This window comes from Oncorhynchus tshawytscha, linkage group LG05 (genome assembly GCF_018296145.1).
Source record: "Oncorhynchus tshawytscha isolate Ot180627B linkage group LG05, Otsh_v2.0, whole genome shotgun sequence".
NCBI lineage: Eukaryota > Metazoa > Chordata > Actinopteri > Salmoniformes > Salmonidae > Oncorhynchus > Oncorhynchus tshawytscha.
The window spans coordinates 56,524,882-56,543,681 of record NC_056433.1 but is presented as its reverse complement, the minus strand read 5'-3'; the positions used below and the strand labels follow the sequence as shown (position 1 = coordinate 56,543,681).

At 41.8% G+C, this 18,800-nt stretch overlaps 2 protein-coding genes across 2 annotated transcripts; both read right to left on the bottom strand.

The window, feature by feature from the left end:
• Nucleotides 1-2,329: 2,329 nt before the first annotated feature.
• foxd2 (forkhead box D2) lies at nucleotides 2,330-4,322 on the bottom strand. Its single transcript, XM_024421492.2, has one exon. It carries the CDS (start codon nucleotides 3,826-3,828, stop codon nucleotides 2,716-2,718), a length of 1,113 nt encoding a protein of 370 aa, XP_024277260.1. The 5' UTR covers nucleotides 3,829-4,322; the 3' UTR covers nucleotides 2,330-2,715.
• Nucleotides 4,323-12,254: 7,932 nt separating this feature from the next.
• On the bottom strand, nucleotides 12,255-14,175 carry foxe3 (forkhead box E3). The gene has a single exon (XM_024422744.2). It carries the CDS (start codon nucleotides 13,933-13,935, stop codon nucleotides 12,685-12,687), a length of 1,251 nt encoding a protein of 416 aa, XP_024278512.1. The 5' UTR covers nucleotides 13,936-14,175; the 3' UTR covers nucleotides 12,255-12,684.
• Between the last annotated feature and the right edge of the window lie 4,625 nt (nucleotides 14,176-18,800).

The window sequence follows — 18,800 nt, the reverse complement described above, 5'->3', positions numbered from 1 at the left end:
TGCAAGATTGATTGCATTTTATTGATTGTATTGTGTTATAGTATTGATATTGATTGGATATTGTAAACTACGTAAAAGTAGGCTAAACGCTACAGCCCACACTTCTATGCAATAGATTCATTGTTGTTCAATGTTTAGTTCAATAGATTATTTGGTTTTCATATCCTGCCTTGGTATAGACTCTGAGATTAAATAGGCAATGATGTCACGCTCCTATGGCACAGCAATACTGGAGCCTACCTATACTGTCAAATATTCTACATAAGATACCAGACTATCTACTGTGTTGGCAGAAGCTTTTCATCTTTCCAGTGATTTATGTTGTATCTGGCAAAGGACTGTGTCAGTTTCTGAAAATAAAACAATGGACCATTGTTGTGGACCTGTCAGCATAACCTGTGAATTCCACAATGTTTTGCATCGACTTTTCCCCCAACCTAAATATGATGGACTGCCTGCGAATTCTGAAACGTTGTCTAAGGCAGGCTAATCAAAACAAGTAATTACAGTACTTACAGGAGCATACATAGGCCTACTTCAATATAACATATGAACTGTTCACGTCTTAAATTCAACTGTATATTATAATCCGCGCTACCTATTGGATTGCAAAACTTCAAATAGGCTACTTGATCCAATTAAGTGAGAGATGCGCATTGTAATTTGTTGCATGGCTGCTTCGAGAACATGAACCCATCACAGACAGAAAATGTGAGGAATCTTTTCTGCGATGGTTATGAAAAGGAAACATATCGGATTCTAAAAGTTAAACACCGATTATAGCTCTTCTCATTAATGGAAAACTGCTGCATTCTTGTTAATATGTTTTCCTGTCTTTCGTTTTTTATTGAATAAGGTTATCACCCTATCCCCCATCTGAACAAAGTAGACCTACTTACCTGCCCGCTTGCAATAGGCCTACAATATTTCAACCGCTAGTAGAGATGTGCGTACTAAAGTTTGCGGGAAGGTGAGCACATTCTCACGTTAAGTTACATTTTTATAAATGCCAACTTTTGCGTGAAAACAGGCCCACGCACATTTTGGCGTAGGCTATATTTTGTATGAACGCACGGTTTATAAATGAGGCCCCTGGGCACTCGGTCTTCAGTGACAACATCAACAAGTGGGCAAAAATCCGCATTATCGTGGATTAGGATCCTGATGAACAATACTGCTACAAATTAGCAACCAAACCCCAAAAATCTGGGTATTCATGCGGAACGCTCACAAACAATTACAGGCCTCAAAATTCCTGATGTCCCCATTCATTTAACCCTTTGTTACTTGCCCAAAAAAAAGTCCATTATTAACCCTTAGAGACACACTAGAGGAATACATGCGCACCCTTCCAGAATATTTCTCACAGCAGAATGTGGGAGTTCAGACATCACAAATCTGTATCTATATGTGCATGTCTGTCATCATAATACATGTTGGCTGTAGTGGTATATCGGCAAATTTATGGGCTACTGGTGATATTTAAATTGACAATAGACTAGTAATACATGCTCCTAATTCCTACAGATTGCACGCAAAATGTAATTGCAGATTTAAACCTATGGCACCAATGCGTAAACTACCATGTATGCTCATAATCGTTTCAGAAAGTGCGCTTGTAGACCTCTCAAAGACTAAACGGTTCAAACTGGGCCTACACATAAAGATTGAACTTTGATCTCTGGTCAACAATGATGATTTAGATAAATGCAAAAATACAAGTTAAAAACGTAGGCGCACACATTCTATATTTCCTAAGGTGATTTTAGGCTTTGAGTAGACATATGTGTGCAGGCATATTGCCAATAAAACGTTCCAATAAACATGTTAACGAAAGTATTTTTAAATTCACAAACATTTATTATTCTTGTCATTACAACAAAAAATGACCTATGAACATTAAGTGTCTCTGTCTATACACATAACATACGTTTCACATATTAATTTCAATGAAATAGATAGGAACTAAAGCACAACAGTTTAACAGGATGTGAGGTAATGCGCTTTACACCAAAACCACATATCTGTCCACTGACAACATGAAATAATATCCATACAAAGTCACCACAACACCGCTTTTAAGGGAACGAGGGGCAGTGGGAAAGGTTAGATTTGTATTTAATAACCCTCCTTGTCTCAATGTGCTTTCTAACAATTAAAACCTGAGTTTGCGGTCTCGGTATTAACAGTGCTTTATCTCTTATCTCACAACGCACAATATATATATATATATATATATATATATATATATATATATATATATATATATATATATATATATATATATATATATATATATATATATATATATATATATATACACACATATATATATATAACAATACAAATCATAATAAAATCTCTATTATAGTTAAGAAACAATTAAATATTCCCCACAGAGTGAGATACGTGACATTTAACTTGTGTTAAAATAGCTGGATCTTTGCTCAGATAGTTGAGGGCCTGGGCCAACGTAGGACAACGAATACACTTAATGTTGTCTGAGAATTTGCTATCTGACCATCATGCTTCTTCCATTTATTGTATCCTATACATATTTACAATCCATAAATATACATTTAACGTTCCTCTCTCCGATCAGAAAGGGGGGTAGAGCAACACTCTTATTTCTCAAAGAACGTTTATCCTACCTTCACATAAGACGACAGAACCATAACGGGTAGGATTTCTGCGAGTTTTGTTTTTGCTGCCAGTTTAGAAATGACAAATGTTAAGATTTGCAGTTTTGCTGGAGAATGTCTGTGAACCAGGCTGAAGCATGGTTTCCTGCGAGAGGTTCAAGTGGTTCGAAGCTGAGGTGAGTGCAGGGTTCAACATGGCCAGGATCTGAGCCTGACTGTGACTGTGGCTGCCCGACTGTGCACTGTACGGGGAGGCCACGGAGTTAGCTGCACCGATTATATTGTCTATCGAGAAAGAAGGCCGAATTGGCGTGTTAGTGTCCGTCTTGAGAGGCGCCAGACCGGGCAAGGTAGGGCTTAGTTGAGGGTAGAATGGCTTTCGTAAATCAGCCCCTAATAGAGAGGGCAGGGGATGTGGCGTGGGGAATATTGAGGCTGGCGAGGGGAGTCCACAAGGTGTATTATGGAAAGGGAAAGCGCCTGTTGTGAGGTGAGGATGATAGGGGTTATGAGCATGGAAGTTCTGCAGTTGGAGTCCATAGTTGTACCCATAAGGGCCGTATCCGAACCCGGGCAGGAACCCCCCGGCGTCCCTGAGGATTTCGTTGGCTTGGTGCCTCTTGAAGCGCTTCCTCCTGCGTAAAAAACTCCCGTTGTCGAACATGTCTGCGGACTCTGGGTCGAGGGTCCAGTAGTTGCCTTTTCCGGGGTTGCCAGGCTCACGTGGGATTTTGACAAAGCAGTCATTGAGAGAAAGATTGTGACGAATGGAGTTTTGCCAAGCAGGGAATTTCTCCCGATAGTACGGGAACCTGTTGCTGATGAACTCGCAGATCTCGCTGAGAGTGAGGCGTTTCTTGGGACTCTGGAGGATAGACATGGTTATCAGGGCTATGTAGGAGTACGGGGGCTTGACTAGAGCGTTCTTACCAGGCTTATCTCCTATCATGGCCCCTGAATCTCCACCAACTCCAACCTGGTCAGCCGGACACTCTGAGCTGCTGAGGCCGGGAGAGGGACCCCTCTCCCCCGCGTTCTGAGACAAATTATCGTCCGAGTCATTGTCTAGGAAATCGCGATGAAGGTATTTCCCATCCTTGCCAACGGAAATGTCTCCCCCAACCACATCTATGTCCACATCATCAGACAAAGCAGAGTTGTCGGACATATCCTTCCCTAGAGTCATCCTTGGAGAGACTGGTTCTCTTCCTCCCTCTCGTTCCGTACTGAGTTTTTTCAGCTCCCACGCTGGGTGTACTCAGTCCGTGCGTATAGCACTCTCCAGCTCCTCGGAGGACCACAGTTAACTCCTGTTTAATTCGACGAGCTGCATAGAAACATTAGTGGAATATAGAAGAGAGCAAGACGACGCTTGTAACCAGGTGTAACGCCTCTCCAACCAGTTGGTATGGGGGCTATGGTTCGTTTCACCGAGGATTAAACTCTTCTGACTTCAAGCGCAGGAAAACAAAACTTGAATGGAAAAGTCATAAATCAGTAAGGCTATTTACTTGAGGTTCACTACAAGCTGTCTTTATTCATTAATAGGTACATGAATCATTAATTAAGTATTTCTTTCTTGCATGCGTTTGTATTTTAGGTCGTTAATTTACTGTTGTATATCTGTATGAATATCTTTACGCACAGGCACGGAGTAAGTATCCTGCGTGAGCTTCATACTATTCCTCTTCATAGCGCTCAAAAGCTATTTATTCAGCCATCTATATCACGTGGTTAACGTGTCACCGTTACCAGGAAATGAAGGATATGGCAAAGGGAAGAGAAGACGGACAAGGTGAGGAGTGGTGAGTGCGCTACCTTACACATTATCTTGGGTTAACGATACTCTACTGCACGTACATCTTCTAAATATGGAATATCATCAAAAGTATTGGTTTTATGTTGATGGAATGCATGTTATATAAAAACAGTATGGACGTTTACACAGTGTCAGTAGTGTTGAAACCTCATAGTGGTCAATTCTTAAGAATCTGAGTAAGTTGATTGGCTAAACAATACATAAATCCAGCACCAGTACAATTAATTTGCATATTTATGGTGATGGCTTTCAAGTCGAAAACAAGTTAGTTTAATTGTTTGTTACTCAGTGGATTATTTTAGTTCTCACTTGAATCTGATGTATTCATCAATTTCCGAATCTGATGTGTAACATATCCTAAATATTTTGTTTTGCAATTTGCAATTTATGCACACTCTTGTACCCTTCTAAACAAACAAAATACAATGCTATAGATGCAATTAAATATCCACAATCGCTTAAACCAAGGCTTACGATTTAAAAGTGCTTAAATAATTGTTTATTATCATTACAGTTAATTAAATAAGTAAGTGGTTATTCAGTTATTTAATGATATACGTTTGGGTCAAATATTGTCCCATGTTATTATAAGCCTGTACCATGATGGCCACATATACTATTAACCAGTAATAATGCACAGTCATTGCAATATAATCATAAACGTTATTGACTGTAAATAATAGACAATTGAAACCCCAACTCTAACCTAGTCAAATCAATACATATTTTTTAAACAATATAATTGTGTTGTTATTATTAATGATAGGATTAATATTAGGCCTATTGATATTATTATTATTATTATTGAGTCCATTGGGTTTAAACAAACGTATGACTTGTTACTTCTGTAAACAAAATGTTATCGAAAGGGAGATCTCCTCAGTTTCACTTATGGCTATATACAGTATGTATACATATACTGATTATTTAACTGAAACATGGGGCTGATATAGTAATTCACAAGCGAAATTGACCGGTAAATATTCTTTAAATCCACATGCAAGTGTGACTATTGAAAGCACTGTTTTTCAGAAATGAGACTATGGGATGCATTTTCCAATGAAAGAATCCTCTTTGAATTATAAAATAATATATGACTACTGTTTAATAATAATTATCATAATTATACGAATAATAGTATAATTATCATAATAATAACAATGTTTACTAATACCTTTTATTATGTATTTTCAGAGGAGAAAAGCAGCACAAGCTATGGAATCCATTTCCAGGGCTTTACCATTCATTCCTCGATCACTTCTCACGGGTTTTATGTGTTACTTGTCAAGAAGTCATAACAATAATATCCATCTACATTTTCTACATAATTCACATATAGACAAACACAAACGTATGCGCCTACAACCTGCTCCAATTGGTCTTTGTCAGAGTATGCTCTGGGCAGAACAGATGACATGGCATGTACGCCTAATGTGTAAGGGTCTATGTGTTCCATGACAGGAGCGGAGCAGCGCTTGCATTCCAGTTCATTGTGTTGCAGAAACATGGTGTTATTGTAATGCATACATCAGCACCTGATCCATCTATGTACAGGACTATCAGCTAACTGTAGAACAGGGCCCTCCACGTTACAAGCACAGGCTTATCTTGCTCAAAACACCACATAAACTGTATTGGCAATGTTTGGGTGGGTTAAAATGGCTTTCTTTCATCTATATAATATTCAAATCGATATTTCAATGAGCCTTTGACGATTTCCCAGATACAGACCCAAATGTCATTCGAAATAAATTATGAAATTCATTTGACTTACATTTTAGGCTATCCCTATCTACAAAAGATAGCACATCAATGATAAACAAAGTTATATTTCATTCAGGCCAAGTCAATTTGCTATAGGCCCACATTTTTTAATTTGTTGATGACTCATGACTCAAGTTCAGTTTTTACTGAGGTGGAGAGCAGGTGAAGGTAGCCTAACCGTGGGGAAGGTAAAGTTTTCAGAGTCGACCGTGAGATCCTCTCAATTGTAATTTATCTAAACACACTCACAGCTAGTCCGTCACAGAACCCCTACCCATCCCGAATCCTCCACCGCCCTGGGCGGGTCGACCCTCCAGCTGGCAGCGGCTGCCTGGCTCACATCGTTGAGCTCAGCCGAGGACCCAGACAGCTGCATGGGAGGAATGCCAAATCTTACTTCATATTTGTTCACTCATGAAGCTATCTCACCATTTTAGGCTTGAGTTTATTTGGCGATAAATAACATTATGTATAGGCTGATTATACAGGTACCTGACCAAATAAAGGAAACACCAACATAAAGCGTCTAAATAGGACGCTTGGCCACCACGATCCGCCAGAATAGCCTTAATGCGCCTTAGCTTATCTTCTACAATTGTCTGGAACTCTTCAGAAGGGATGCGAGACCATGCTTCCACGATAAATTCTATAATATGTTGTTTTGTTGATGGTGGTTGAAAACGCTGTCTTAGGCGCCGCTCCAGAATCTCCCACAAGTGGGTAACACACACCCTTCTTCTAACCATGGTAGCCAAAAGAATAAGCAACAGGGCATTAAAAAAATATGAACCTTTATTTAACTAGGCAAGTCAGTTAAGAACAAATTCTTATTTACAATGACGGCCTAGTAACAGTGGGTTAACTGCCTTGTTCGGGGACAGTATGACATATGTCGACCCTGTCAGCTCGGGGATTTGATCGAGCAACATTTTGGTTACTGGCCCAAACACTAGGCTTCCTGCCACCCCAAACCCAGGAACCAGAACTGTGTGCAAGCACCTGCTTTCAATATGCTGTACTTTGTATCCCTCATTTACTCAAGTATTTTCTTTATTTTGGTAGTTACCTGTAGACGCACATTTACAATTGATCATCACCCTAACCAAGACTTTCGCAGTCTCGCGGGTCTGCATTTCCACCACAGGCCTCTACACTGACACTGAAAAAACGAACTACTTAGGAGCCAGTTCTTACTCTTGATATGTGTGCTCACCTGTTCGTTATTCTACATGCCACGACAAAAACCTGGATCAGACATGTATTGAGATAAAATACAAGGGATGGGCTACAGAGAAGTCTCTATCGTGGGCTAATCATGGAATAAACCTTAGTCTATTTCAAAATCACATGAGAAGAAAAACTTGTTTGTAGAATGGCTTTTGCAGGATATAAACCAACAGTTCTGTCTTGATTGCTTGGGACCATGGACAGTCAATTCAAAATAGTGTTTTGTGCAGCTTTTATAGTGGTGGACATGGTAGCCTAAACGATTTTTGTTTTTGCCTCAAAATATGTTATTTTCTTCAAGGGAGGAGAACAGATTTCGCTTCCATCCATATTGGACTGTAGCCTGGAAACTTAACAAACAAAACATCCGAATGTTGCATACCTCAACAATATCACATTGCTAGACATTCCCTTTCATTTTTACTCTATGCTTTTCCGTTTGTGACTTTTTAGTATTACATGACCCCTAGTGGACAAACTGTAGAATAAGTTTCAAATTTCAATCCACAAATCACTACAAACGAATTTTTCATTAAGACCGCCCGGTGTCGCTCCATCTCCAGATTGAGGTAAACTCCATAATCTCTAGGCGCTACATGGTGCAGAATTGACGGTGATATAGCCTCTGCAGAAGTCAGGGCATTCATACTTCTTGCACTTCGCGGAGCAGAGCATAGCTGTTGAGCAGAACGGTTGTGAAGGAAGTTGTCAAATAAGTAAGTTTGTGTTTATACAGGACCTCCCGCATTGTTTGGCGGCGATGCAGCAAGGAGCTCAATTTGGCGTCTGCTTACCTTCCGAGGCTCCGCGAACGCGTCACACCATCCATATGGTGCCTCAGACCACATTTTCAGATATAGCATAAATTGTCTTTAAAAATAATAAATACCAATAATGCTTAGTATAGACTCGCCAGAAGTATGATTAGAACAGCACAGCACAGGTGTATGGATTCAATTTCATAGTCGTGAATAGGTAGGCCCTACATGTCTCCTCAACTCAAATATGCCTATTAGCTACACTATAATTACAGAAGTATGTGGACACCCCTTCAAATTAGTGGATTCAGCTATTTCAACCACACCAGTTGCTGACAGGTGTATAAAATTGAGCACACAGCCATGAAATCTCCATAGACAAACACTGGCAGTAGATTGGCCTTACTGAAGAGCTCATTGACTTTAAATGTGGCACTGACATAGGATGCCACATTTCCAACAAGTTCGTTTGTCAAATTTCTGCACTGCTAGAGCTGCACCAGTCAACTGTAAGTGCTGTTATTGTGAAGTGGAAACATCTAGGAGCAACAACGGCTTAGCTGCTAAGTGGTAGGCAACACAAACTCACAGAACGGGGCCGCCGAGTGCTGAAACTAAAAATTGTATGTCCTCAATTAAAACACTCATTACGAGTTCCAAACTGCCTCTTGAAGCAACGTCAGCACAATAACTCTTCATCTGGAGGTTCATGAAATGGGTTTCCATGGCCGTGCAGCCATGGAATGCATACAAGCCTAAGATCACCATGCCAAGCATCGGATGGAGTGGTGTAAAGCTCACGGCCATTGGACTCTGGAGCAGTGGAAACCCGTTCTCTGGAGTGATGAATCACGCTTCACCATCTGGCAGTCCAAATCTGGGTTTGGGCGAATGACAGGAGAACACTACCTGCCCCAATGCATAGTGCCAACTGTAAAGTTTGGTGGAGGAGGAATAATGGTCTGGGGCTGTTTTTCATGGTTCGGGCTAGGACCCTTAGTTCCAGTGAAGGGAAATCTTAACGCTACAGCATACAATTACATTCTAGACAGTTCTGTGCTTCCAACTTTGTGGCAACCGTTTGGGAAAGGCTCTTTCTTGTTTCAGCATGACAATTCCCCCGTGCACAATGTGAGGTCCATACAGAAATGGTTTGTATAGAGCAGTGTGGAAGATTTTGACTGGCCTGCACAGAGCCCTGACCTCAACCCCATGGAACACCTTTGGGATGAATTGGAACACCGACTGCGAGCCAGGCCTAATCGCCCAACATCAGTGCCTGACCTCACTAATGCTCTTGTGGCTGAATGGAAGCAAGCTAGAGGGCATTTGTAAAGTATTCAGACCCCTTAACTTTTTCAACATTGTTAAGTTACAGCTTTATTCTAAAATGGATGAAATCATTTTTTTCTCTCATCAATCTACACACAATACCCAATAATGACAAAGCAAAAACTGTTTTTTAGAAATGTTTGTAAATGTATTCTAAATTAAAACCAGAATTATCACATTTACATAAGTATTCAGACCCTTTACTCAGTACTTTGTTGAAGCTCTTTTGGTAGCGATTACAGCCTCAAGCTACAAGCTTGGCACACCCGTATTTGGGGAGTTTCTCCCATTCTTCTCTGCAGATCCTCTCAAGCTCTGTCAGGTTGGATGGGGAGCGTCGCTGCACAGCTATTTTCAGGTCTTTTCAGAGATGTCAAATCAAATCAAACTTTATTTGTCACATGCGCCGAATACAAAAGGTGTAGACCTTACCGTGAAATGCTTACTTACAAGCTCTTAACCAACAATGCAGTTCAAGAAAGAGTTAAGAAAATATTTACCAAATAAACTAAAGTAAAAAATAATAAATAGTAACACAATAAAATAACAATAACGAGGCTATATACAGCGGGCACCGGTACCAAGGCAATGTGCGGGGATACAGGTTCGTTTAGGTAATTTGTACATGTACGTAGGTAGCTGATCTGGGAACCCATGCCAAATATTTTCAGTTTCCTGAGGGGGAAAGAGGGTTGTCCTCTTCACGACTTTCTTGGTGTGACATTCAGAGACTTGTCCCGAAGCCACTCCTGCGTTGTCTTGGCTGTGTGCTTAGGGTTGTTGTCCTGTTGGAAGGTGGTCCTTCATCCCAGTCTGAGGTCCTGAGCGCTCTGGAGGTTTTCATCAAGGATCTCTCTCTACTGTGCTCCGTTCATCTTTCCATCGATCCTGACTAGTCTCCCAGTCCCTGCCTCTGAAAAATATCCCCACAGCATGATGCTGCCACCACCATGATTCACCTTAGGGATGGTGCCAGGTTGCCTCCAGACATGACGCTTGGTATTCAGGCCAATCTTGGTTTCATCAAAACAGAGAATCTTGTTTCTCAGGGTCTGAGAGTCTTTAGGTGCCTTTTGGCAAACTCCAAGCAGGCTGTGCCTTTTACTGAGGAGTGGTTTTCGTCTGGCCACTCTACCATAAAGGCCTGATTGGTGGAGTGTTGCAGAGATGGTTGTCCTGGAAAGTTCTCCCATCTCCACAGAGGAACTGTAGAGCTCTGTCAGTGACCATCGGGTTCTTGGTCACCAGGCGGCCAGCTCTAGGAAGAGTCTTGGTGGTTCCAAACTTCTTCTATTTAAGAATAATGGAGGCCACTGTGTTTTTGGGGACCTTCAATGCTGCAGATATTTTTTGGTACCCTTCCCCAGAACACAATCCTGTCTCGGAGCTCTACGGACAATTCCTTCACCTCATGGCTTGGTTTTTGCTCTGACATGCACTGTCAACTGTGGAACCTTATATAGACAGGTGTGTGCCTTGCAAAATCATGTCCATTCACTTGAATTTACCACAGGTGGACTCCAATCAAGTTGTAGAAACATCTCAAGGATGATCAATGGAAACAGGATGCACCTGAGCTCAATTTCGAGTCTTATATCAAAGTGTCTGAATACTTATGTAAATAAGGTATTTCTGTTTTTAATTTGAATACATTTGCAAAAAATATCTATAAACCTGTTTTCGCTTTGACATTATTGTATTGTGTGTAGATTGATGAGGGGGAAAACATATTTAATCAATTGTTAGAATAAGTCTGTAACGTAATAAAATGTGGAAACAGTCAAGGGGTCTGAATACTTTCCTAAGACACTGTGTGTATATTTCTAAGAAATTCTAAGGTTTGTATCATTCACAGCTAAAGTTAACAAATAACTCTAAATTCCTGATGCACTGTATATGTAGTCAATATACTTCGCTATTTTACGCATGCATGCAGACTCGAGGCGATAGTAAAAACAGTTCTGTCCCAATCCAATGTTCCGAATGTATATATATATTTTAATCTACAAAATCAGATAACAGCAACACACATGTGTTCTAAATATGTTTTAGGCCTTAATAAGGCTAGACTAAGAAGTCCGTTTGCCCTACACTCTTCTTGATCAACTAGGTCAAGTCCAAAACCTGTGCATATATGGATATCCACGTGTGTACGTGGATTCATAATGATACAACCACAAATATGTATCCTGTGACATTACTTCAAATAACTGTAAAGCATGTCGTTTCTGTGCTACTACCAACAATGCATATAAATGATCTTACAAATCAGGCAAATTAAATACTGCATATATTCCCTAGAAGTTTGTAATAGAACACAAGGTTAAATTAGGAGACATTTGTGTAGGCCAATTCAACCCTATACATTTGACAATCTATTTCTGATTTGGTAATTTTTATTAGCAGGTGGGAAACGAATCATATCAACATAATTAGCGACTTTATAAATGAAGTTAATAACTTAGAGAGAGTCTGCGAAAATTCCCAAGCAGGCCAATCGTGAATAAATCAGTAAAGATTTTGTTCGCTTAATATAAATGTATAGATATGCAATTAAACACTCATTTATGAGTATACGGCTTATGGGAATTGGATTTAAAGTCTAATGAACGATCAACTATTAATTTAAAGTAGGCATAATTCTTATCAGAGAGGCGAGTATTAACCATGTAGACCTATTCAATTCAACAAATGCAAGCAACAAGACCGTGCTTATCAAAAAATGTATTTATTACACCAACCAAACACGGTAAATAACAATGTAGGCCTTTCAATATAATTCACAGAGAAATAAACTATTTACATTTCACAAAATAGAACAGTATACAGGTATATGGCTAATAATATTGTTTGAGAACTCTTTTTTTTTTTTTACAGGTGACAATGACAAAAATGTAAGGTTCAGTAATTGGAATTGTTCTCGGACAAGGAAGTACAAGTAGATAGGCTACAGAACATCTAAAAACCCATCAATATTGATGTTATAAAACACATAAGATAAACGAACCAATAGCACTGAGATATGAACACAACTATAATGGAATGTCGATTTGCATTTCAAACAAAGATGAGGTTTCACACCTATTTCAAATGGAATGTAATTGAGGCTCTATCGTTGTTTGTCTCTATAAAAATCAGTTTTTCACATATACCGATCTAATCCTGATGCAAAATTGGCTTGTCTCATGTAAGAGTTGTTGTAAGAGTTCATTGTGCTGGAGAGACCCAGTAGTTGCTCAGTGTGCTCCGCGCAAGACCCGGAGCGCACGGCGGGTAGAGACAGACGGTTCCCCGTGCAGTACACCTGAGAGCTACCTGGAGAGAAACTGGACTGCATCATGGAAGGTAGGTGTGGGGGGGATGCCGAGGAAGAGTAAGGATACCCGGGTGCCAGGTTTGATGACAGTCCCCCACCGCCTCTGCCCAGTGAATTCCCCGAGGGATTGACAGTCTGCATCTGGAAGCAGTTGGAGGGGTCAGTGCCAGTGAGGGAGCAGCTAGCAGACATGGTGCCCAAGTCTCCACCGCCTAACCCCAGCGGGTTGAGCTCTCCTCCCTGCATCACCGACTGCTGGCTGATGATGTTGTCGATGCTGAACATCCTTGGCTGTCCTTGACTGACCCCGGTAGGGGTCTGATAATGATGCAGCATCACCGGGTGGGGGGTCCCTGCCAGCTGCGAGCCGTAACCCGATCCTATTCCTGGGTACATGGTGTTGGGGTATGCCGGTCTGCCCATGGGGTTTGGGGTGAACGCACTAGAGCTCTGCATGTACCCAGGATAGGTGCTTACGTCAGTGCGCTTGAATCTTTTCCTCCTCCGCAGAAAACTCCCGTTGTCGAACATGTCTTCAGCAGCGGGGTCCAAAGTCCAATAGTTGCCCTTACCAGGCCTTCCAGGTTCCCGGGGAATCTTGACAAAGCAGTCGTTGAGGGTGAGGTTGTGGCGGATGGAGTTTTGCCACTTCTTTGAGTTCTCTCGATAAAAGGGAAAACGTTCCATGATGAATTTATAAATACCCCCAAGTGTGAGTTTTCTCTCGGGGGAGTTGGCGATGGCCATGGCAATGAGAGCGATGTAACTGTAGGGTGGTTTCCCTCTCTGAACGGGCCTCTTCCTACGTCTACTCCCAGTGGGCAGGTGCTCCTCGGTTTGGCCCAGAGTAGCTCCCTCCTCTCGATCCGCGTTCGGACTTATTGCCCGTGGTTCAGACTTGATCAGAACCCCATCTTTGATCCGGGCCTGCAGCATCAGAGGCGATGGCGGTAAAGGGGAGTCCAGACTCACGTTAGGCGACATGACCAGCGGGCTGGCCAGCTCGGCTGGTGAGTCCTGTGACTCAGCCGTCATGTTACACATGCCCGAAAAGTAAGAGAAATTTTCAAGATTCATAAAAAAATATGTTTTATGTATGCTTGAAATGAAATAGCTTATTCAAATAGCAGCTGATAAAAATGCAGGCACCATGAAGTTAAAGGGATGTATTGTTTTGCTCAGAGACAGTGTCTGCCTTTTGGGTCCCTCCCTATGTTAACTTGAGAGCCTGAATTTGAGTCCCTGTCGCCCTCGCCGTGAATGAGCTTTCTCTCTTGCCAGGTGAGTGGCGTGGACAGTTTTATAAACAGGGTTCGAGTGACAACACTGGCTACCCTATGACAATGTGTGTGTGCGTGGGGGTGGGGGGCTACAGGCCCCTGACAGATCATGATTTCCAGTAGGCCTATCTACACTTCAAAATGATACGCGGTAAATCGCACTGTAACTCTAGGAGTAAGAACTTAATGATACTAGACCATTTTATTTTCGAGAGTAGGATGAAGTTAACCTCTTTTATAGAAAGGACCACATCCTAATTTTTAAATTATTGTGACCTATGTCAGTTATATTAAAACAGCTAAAACACATTTGTTTGACATAATGCATAATGTGAAGTTGGAATGCATAGGCTCCGTCACATTCAGATATTCAGATCAAGAAGCCTATACTTACATGTTAGATATTACCAAACTGTTTCAATTACAGTATGAATGTAAAAAGTCAAAATGGTGTTAAATTGTTGGCACAAGCACAGTCAGTGTAAGTGCTCCAATCACAAGTTAGTATGTGAGTGAAGGACCAGGGAGCGCTCCCTCCCTCTCTGTTCTCTCCATGTGTCTGAGGCTCTGTGGGTTTGCTCTGGACTGCAGTGTATATCTAGGCCAGAAAAACACGGACAGAGCTACTCTATGGGATTCAAAACCCGACGCTCAATCCACCAATTGAAAAATAATAACAAGCCATTAAAAACAAACAATTGAGCTGTGAAAGCTTTTTTGTGGGAGAAAAAGTAAATATCCCTCCATTTCATTTGGAATTTTTGAGATTGATAATCAAACAGTCCTCAGGGCAGAGAGGGAGGTGTTATGTTTCGGGACTTTGTAGTAACAACAACATACTGCACAATTCACCCTATAGACAAGCTTGGATATCACATGATTCCACTCCTAAAGGGTTAGGTCAAATTGGGGGTGTTACATTAACAACCCAATCAAAGACACAGAAGACAATGTTCCAAGACAATTATTTTCATATTCATTTTCAACATACAATTAATCCTAATTTTCTTCAATAGCTTTATGACAAAATTATGAAAATGCATTTTATCTTTTCAGATGGAGGTCATACGTAGAAAAATATTCAGAAGATTTGTTTATCTGAGTGTGACTGAGTGTGAGTATGTGTGCATGATAGAGAGAGCCAAAAAGAGAGGGGGGACAGTCAGAGCGTGTGTGATGGAGGGGCAGCGAGACACTGTGTTTAAGGCAAAGGTTACACCAACAGGGCTCATTCACTTGGCTCTCTCACAGGCTGATATTAAATAAATGGTGTAATGAATCAAACCAAAGTCATAAACCATAACCACCCCATTCTACACCCCACCTTTCCTCACTAAGCCATCCCAACACAAAGTCCCCTGCATCCCCCCCACCCATAGCTCAGACGCACTAAGCCCAGCTAGCCACTCACAGCTAGTGGCTAACAGCTTCAGACAGGCGTGGGAGCGGGGGTGTATCCAAGCAGGATCTGGCCCCAGAGCTGCCAGGTCAGGCAGGACAAACAGGGGCTATGGCCAGGAAACAGCCACTCTGCCCTGGGGCCTAGAGCCTCACAGTAATCCCTGTACCCTCCCACCTCCCTGTGCACACACATACACATGCACGCACGTGCACACACACAGTCTGCCCCTTAACCCCTTAACCACCAACACATTACACCAACACACTCCAGGCACTGAGGGAGCAACACATGTATGGTATGTGCAACATGCAAGTGTTATCTAAATTCAAATCTTCAATTGGTTATTCATTTAGAAAATTACAAATTAACATGAATATTGATAGTTCTGTTTAGAAACGTTTAAGATTCTGCATATAATTCATGTACAGCTAAAAATAATTCAAGGTGTCAGATATGTCCAACATGTCTGAATGCCATTTTCAACTCACACAGACTTCACGGCAACATTTAGAATGTTCACAGCTAGAAAGAGGATAAGAATCTCTCTTCTGTTTCTCTCTCTGGGTACGCGTTTAGCATCCCCACATCTGGCTCTCTTCCTCTCTTTGGGAGAAAATGAGGAAAAGAAGAGAGAAAAAGAGAGAGTTGCTGAGTTAATACTTGGAACCCATTCATTCGCGAAGCGGCTCCAGGGGTGGAGGGGGGAATGAAAGCGGGATAGGGAGAAAGAGAGAGAAACGCACTAGAGAGAACGCTACCCCTTTCCTTGCCCAAGCTCATCAAGTACGGGCCAGGGCTCCTGAAAACACAGGGATTACCAGAGTACTGGGGCTCTCCTGGGCCGGCTAGGCCCTGCTCGCTCCTGCACTGCACGCTACACTGCCCTGCTATAGCACCGCATATGGTTCTCACACACACACACACACACACACACACACACACACACACACACACACACACACACACACACACACACACACACACACACACACACACACACACACTCACATCACACACACACACACACGTTGTGGAGACCAGACACAGAAAGAACTGAATGTACAGAGTGAACACAGGGTCAGATAGTAAGTGAGATAAAGGACTTGTTCTGTTACTCAGCTTCACTGCTACTGCCTCAGAGCCAAGTCCAACAGGCAAACATCTGGGTGATTTGGGGTCATAGTATTTATTTAATTTCTATATTAACTAACAAAGATTGTCAATGCATCTCTATGAAATGTATAATGTATTAATATATACAGTGGCTATCATAAGAATTCACCCCCTTCTATTTCTTCACATTTTGTTCCATTACAAATTGTGATTGAAATTAATTTCATTGATCTACACCAAATACTCTGTAATGTCAAAGTGGAAGAACAATTCAAACAATTCAAAATAATAAGGGATGACATGATTTTTGAATGCCTAAACCTTCCTCTGTCCCACATACATACAACATCTGTAAGGTCCCTCAGTCAAGTTTTGAATTTCGGCATATAGCCTAGTGGTTAGAGTGTTGGGCTAGTAACCGAAAGATTGCTGGATTGAATCCACGAGCTGACAAGGTAAAAATATGTCGTTCTGCTCCTGAGCAAGGCAGTTAACCCACTGTTCCCTGGGTGCTGTGGATGTTGATTATGGCACCTCTCTGATTTAGGGTTAAATGCAGAAGACACATTTTTTTAAGGCATTCAGTTGTACAACTGATTAGGTATCCCCCTTTATGTTTGAGGCAAATCCAACACCCCATCGCTGAGTAACTGCCTCCTTATTTTCAAGCATGGGGGTGGCTGCATCATGGTATGGGTATGCTTGACATCGGCAATGACTGAGAAGTTTTTCAGGATAAAAAAATGGGATGGGGCCTCCCGGGTGGCACAGTGGTCTAGGGCACTGCATTGCAGTGCTAGCTGTGCCACCAGAGACTCTGGGTTCGCTCCCAGGCTCTGTCGCAGCCGGCCGCGAACCGGGGGTCCGTGGGGCGACGCACATTTGGCCTAGCGTTGACTCCTGTGGCGGGCCGGGCGCAGTGCACGCTAACCAGGTCGCACTGTGTTTCCTCCGACACATTGGTGTGGCTGGCTTCCGGGTTGGATGCGCGCTGTGTTAAGAAGCAGTGCGGCTTGGTTGGGTTGTGTTTCGGGGGATGCATGGCTTTCGACCTTCGTCTCTCTCCCGAGCCCGTACGGGAGTTGTAGCGATGAGACAAGATAGTATCTACTAACAATTGGATACCACGAAATTGGGGTAAAAATGTAATTAAATAAAGAAACGGGATGGTGCTAAGCACAAGTAAAATCCAATAGGAAAACCTGGTTCAGTCTGCATTCCACTAGACACTGGGAGATTCATTCAGCAAGGCAATAACCTAGAACACAAGGCCAAATCTACACTGGAGTTGCTTACCAAGAAGACAGTGAATGTTCCTGGGTGGCCAAGTTACAGTTTTGACCTAAATCTGCTTGAAAAAATCTATGGTAAGACTTGAAAATTGTCTAGTCACAACCTTGACAGAGATTGAAGAATTTGAAAAATAATAATGGCCAACTATTGCACAATCCAGGTGTGCAAAGCTCTTATAGATGTACCCAAGAAGACTCACAGCTGTAATCACTGCCAAAGGTGATTCTAACATGTATTGACTCAGGGGGTGAAAACTTATCAAATCAAGATTTATTAGTTGCATTTTTCATTCATGCATTTTGTCTAGCAACAAAATGTTAAAACAAAACAAGGGTGATGAATAATCCACTGGTCACTGATGTGTTCAGACACTGATGTGTTCAGTCCCCAAGGTCTTTATCAGGTCAGGAAACCCCCTATGACAGGTATGTGGCGAGCAACTCCCACCCTCCAATGCCTCATGCATGTCTGAGGAATGATCCACTGACACCAAAAATAAGGTGAAATCCTACTTACAGGTAAGCAGAGCAGTTGAGCAATCAGGTGATGAGGGGGGAGAGCAAAATGTGGAAGACCCCCAGGATTTGGCAACTGAAGGACTGGGGTTATCAGGCCCTGTTGGGCATGTTTTATTTATAATGCTTTTGGGTCATTTTCAACCTCCCTTTCCTACATATAAAGTCTAGCTCTTGACAAGCAATTGCAGATTATGGTTAAAGGGGCAGTGCAGTAAAAAAAATAGCTAGGCTGATTTTCCTGTGATTTATATACATTTCCCCACTATGAGATTGGAATAATACTGTGAAATGGTGAAAATTATGATATTACCCTTTTAGTGTAAGAGCTGTTTGAAA

Coding starts and splice junctions, on each gene's coding strand:
- foxd2 (XM_024421492.2), bottom strand. CDS start 3,828: ATGACTCTAGGGAAGGATATGTCCGACAACTCTGCTTTGTCTGATGAT.
- foxe3 (XM_024422744.2), bottom strand. CDS start 13,935: ATGAATCTTGAAAATTTCTCTTACTTTTCGGGCATGTGTAACATGACG.